The sequence below is a fragment of the Macadamia integrifolia genome, chromosome 9 (assembly GCF_013358625.1).
Source record: "Macadamia integrifolia cultivar HAES 741 chromosome 9, SCU_Mint_v3, whole genome shotgun sequence".
NCBI classification, from domain to species: Eukaryota; Viridiplantae; Streptophyta; class Magnoliopsida; order Proteales; family Proteaceae; genus Macadamia; species Macadamia integrifolia.
The window spans coordinates 21,764,778-21,768,389 of NC_056565.1; the positions used below are offsets into that span (position 1 = coordinate 21,764,778).

General features: G+C 37.9%; 1 protein-coding gene and 1 long non-coding RNA gene across 2 annotated transcripts; one reads left to right on the forward strand and one right to left on the reverse strand.

Annotated features, from left to right (window-relative positions):
* On the forward strand, nucleotides 1-1,540 carry LOC122088227 (auxin-induced protein 22D). Its single transcript, XM_042657417.1, has 3 exons — nucleotides 1-409; nucleotides 527-729; nucleotides 843-1,540. The coding sequence occupies exons 1-3, from the start codon at nucleotides 198-200 to the stop codon at nucleotides 1,013-1,015; spliced, it is 588 nt and encodes a 195-aa protein (XP_042513351.1). The 5' UTR covers nucleotides 1-197; the 3' UTR covers nucleotides 1,016-1,540.
* A 1,693-nt stretch (nucleotides 1,541-3,233) lies between these two features.
* LOC122088228 lies at nucleotides 3,234-3,612 on the reverse strand. Its single transcript, XR_006143018.1, has 2 exons — nucleotides 3,541-3,612; nucleotides 3,234-3,437 (listed from the first exon to the last, which is right to left on the reverse strand). It is a non-coding gene; the product is annotated as an uncharacterized LOC122088228 (long non-coding RNA).

Sequence of the window (3,612 nt, forward strand, 5' to 3'; positions counted from 1 at the left end):
CTCTCTAGAAACTCTCTCTCCCTCACTTGTTCTTTATATCTTTCTTCACTTCTGCAACTTTGCAGTTCATCTCTAATCTCAAGTTTGCAACCTTCACCCACAAGAAAACAAGAAGAAGAAGAAGACCAAATCACCGGAATTTGATCGGAAACTCTGGTTTATTTGCCAAGTCAACGAGGTCTTAAAGAAGAGAAGAAATGGAACGGACAGTGACATATGAAAGCGATCTCAACCTCAAGGCTACGGAGTTGAGATTAGGGTTACCGGGGACGGGTGATTCGGTGAAAGAGAAACCCACAATTCCTGTTGCAGTGAAGAGCAACAAGAGAGCTTTGGATGACTCAACGGATGAGTCTAAGAGTGCTTCTGATGCCACAGATGGTGATTGTGGAACTGCTCCGGCGGCTAAGTAAGTCAAACTGAAAACCCTAGATCTGAACTTTAAAAGATTTGATTTTGATTTTATTTGTGCGTGTGTGAGATTTGGGTTTTGAATTCTGATGGGGTTTTGAATGGATGTGAACAGGGCACAAGTAGTTGGGTGGCCACCAATCCGATCATACAGGAAGAACAATTTTCAACCCAAGAAGACAGAGGCTGAAGCTGCTGGGATCTATGTGAAAGTAAGCATGGATGGAGCTCCTTATCTCAGAAAGATTGATCTCAAGTTCTACAAGGGATACCCAGAGCTCCTCAAGGCCTTAGAGGACATGTTCAAGTTTAAGATAGGTAAGAATCACAACCATCGCATCTGTTGATCATCCACAAATATGATCTTGTTACTTGATCTTGATGGTTGGGATAATGATCATGTATTGATGTATCTGACTGTGATTTTGCAGGTGAGTACTCAGAAAGGGAAGGATACAATGGTTCAGAGTATGCACCTACTTATGAAGACAAAGATGGTGACTGGATGTTGGTTGGAGATGTTCCATGGAATATGTTCATCTGCTCCTGCAAGAGACTTAGAATCATGAAAGGATCAGAGGCCAGAGGCTTGGGTTGTGCATAAGGCCCCAAAGCCAACCAAACCTAACCCAAAAGAGATGGGCAGAAGAGATCAACACTTGTACATCTCATACCAACACAAACATATCTTTTTGCTTGGGTTCTTCAAGGCTTGAACTGGATTTGGGTCTCAGGTCTAGCAATAGTGCTTTCTGGAGATGGGTTGAGAGGTGCCAAGAGATAAAAGGGGGGAGGAAAAGGAAAAAAGAAAAGAAAAAAGAAATTGGGAAAAGATTGTCAGGCCACACTTTTTATTGATTTTGATATCATCGGAGTTCCTCAGCAAGGTCCATGCTTGGCTTAATTTGAGCCTTTGTGATGTTCTTGTCTTGTATTAATAATCCTATGGAAAGTAGAACCGCATATAGAGATAGAGATGTTTGCTTCCTATCCGATTGTATAGAACAACACAAGATTTTATATATTTCTCACAAGTTTTTGTTATTGTATTTTATCTAGAAGGAAATTATGAGCTTGAAAAATAGAAGAAAATAATATACAATACATTTGGGTTATGTTTTCATCTGCAGATCAAATTGCCTGGCTTGATTCTCATCTGGGAATCATACTTTTTCATTTTGATCCATTTGAGCTCATGTGATCTCCCTGAGAAGTGGTATAGTCTTTTCAATGCTTTATCAATAAATCATAAAAAGGATTTTGATTTTGCAGATTTGGCATGGTTCAAGATGATTCCACCATGAAGCATCATCAACTCATCCATCAAAATTTGATGAGATTTGTGTTCAATGCCATTAATATTTCTAATCTAATCTAAATAAATATGTTTGTTCTATTTAGAACAAGATATTCAAGTTGGGTTTCAAAATGAAAAAGCAATTGGTTGATACAGCTCCATTACTACTGCATCTGTGCATCACACAAGCAGAACACCATATCTACTGATAAACTCACAAGTATTCATGCATGTCTTCTTCTCACAACTTATAATTATTTCAACTAGGGCATCTCTGCCTCCATTGTTACGTGGTGAGTTTTAATTCCTTTCAAGCCATGGGAGTTGGGTTGGAGAGAAATACGGGATAGCTAATTAATTCCTGTGGCGAAAACAAAGTTGGCCTGTTCTATTTTCTAATGTTGAGTGGAGGTGTATATTCATGTCATTCCAGTGGAGGATGTCTCAGGAAATCCATATCAGACAGGTCATTTCAGTCTGATTCAATTGGTTCTTTACTGGGTAGCTGTTTCCATGTCTGGTCAGTAAAATATGAGCAAAAGAGCCAATATGATTATATATGGATGTCTGATGAAGATCTGAAAGGATCAGTTTGACCTTTTAGTCATTTTCTTTCCAAGATATGGTTGAAACTAGTGTCGGCAAGATGGGAAAGATGTTCCTGTGAAAGCTCCTGGTGATAAAAAGAATCTGAGATTAGTTTTAACTTTCTAGTCATTTTCCCAGAAAGAGACTTGAGTGAATGTTGAAACTAATCCAGCTTCAGACAAGGTGGCCACGAGGCATGTCATGGAGGGTCTTAAAGTCTAAACCCTGTGGTGACTCCATAACATGGCTTAAGTTTTCACGTATTTACTAGCAAGTTCTTACAAAATAATCAAATAAAATTTAGGATACGCAGCCTGGCAGTGGTCTTTTTTCTAAATTTATTTTGAGGATGATTACTAATGTAGTTGAGGCTTTGAGCACCTAGACATACGTGGGTTGTAAAATGACCATCCCATCCCCACAGTTGGATGTGAGGGAGCACGCACGCATTGGTCCCTGCATTGACATAGAGGCTATGTGACTAGGTAATGTTCTCTCTCCTTAATAACAAAATATTCTATCTAATTCGATAAGAAATTCTATTAATAATAATAAAAATAAATAAATAAATAACGTTCTTAATGATTATTGAAGATTTGATAGGTTTTAGAGAATGAGGAAAATGGTTAAAACAACTGAGAAACATGGATTAAGAGCGAATCATATCTGCCAAGGGGAGGAAGGTCTAAGTTACATAAGTCAAATGTATAAATGGACAGTCAAAAATCCGAATTCGATTTGATCCATATCTGATCACATTCGATCCGTTTACATCTCCACCTTTATCCCCCTTTGTTCCACTGAATACCCGTATCATCCAAAATAAATAAATAAATAAAAATAAAATTTAGTTACAACAGCCCTCTGCCAAACGAAGATTTACACTTCACCAACTATCAAACTTTGATACATGGATAGTTCCATGTCATAAAGAGCATTGCACCATAAATATTCCGGATTACTCAAATTGATGAATTCTTTCCCAGTGTCCAGTTTCAACACTACAAGTCTACAATGCAAGTTAACTAGCTCCCCAGCAATCTTAGCAGACAAGCCTTCACTGTTCAGGAAGAAGTGAACAGTGTATAAAGGCCTATTTTTCACTAACACATCAACTTTATGAAGTTGGTTTTGGCAATATCTGTATAATCAAACAAACGCATCATGTCTATGATCTATATCCTCAGTGCAGCAAAAAAATGAAATTAAAAAAATAATCAACCATTTAAACAAAAAATACAGACCTGCTTGGAACAAATATTTATATTCCTCACCCCACCCAAATCCACAGAATTCCGCAACAATCACCCCCTCCC

Coding starts and splice junctions, on each gene's coding strand:
- LOC122088227 (XM_042657417.1), top strand. CDS start 198: ATGGAACGGACAGTGACATATGAAAGCGATCTCAACCTCAAGGCTACG. Junction 410..526: donor GGAACTGCTCCGGCGGCTAA/GTAAGTCAAACT, acceptor GGATGTGAACAG/GGCACAAGTAGTTGGGTGGC. Junction 730..842: donor CATGTTCAAGTTTAAGATAG/GTAAGAATCACA, acceptor GTGATTTTGCAG/GTGAGTACTCAGAAAGGGAA.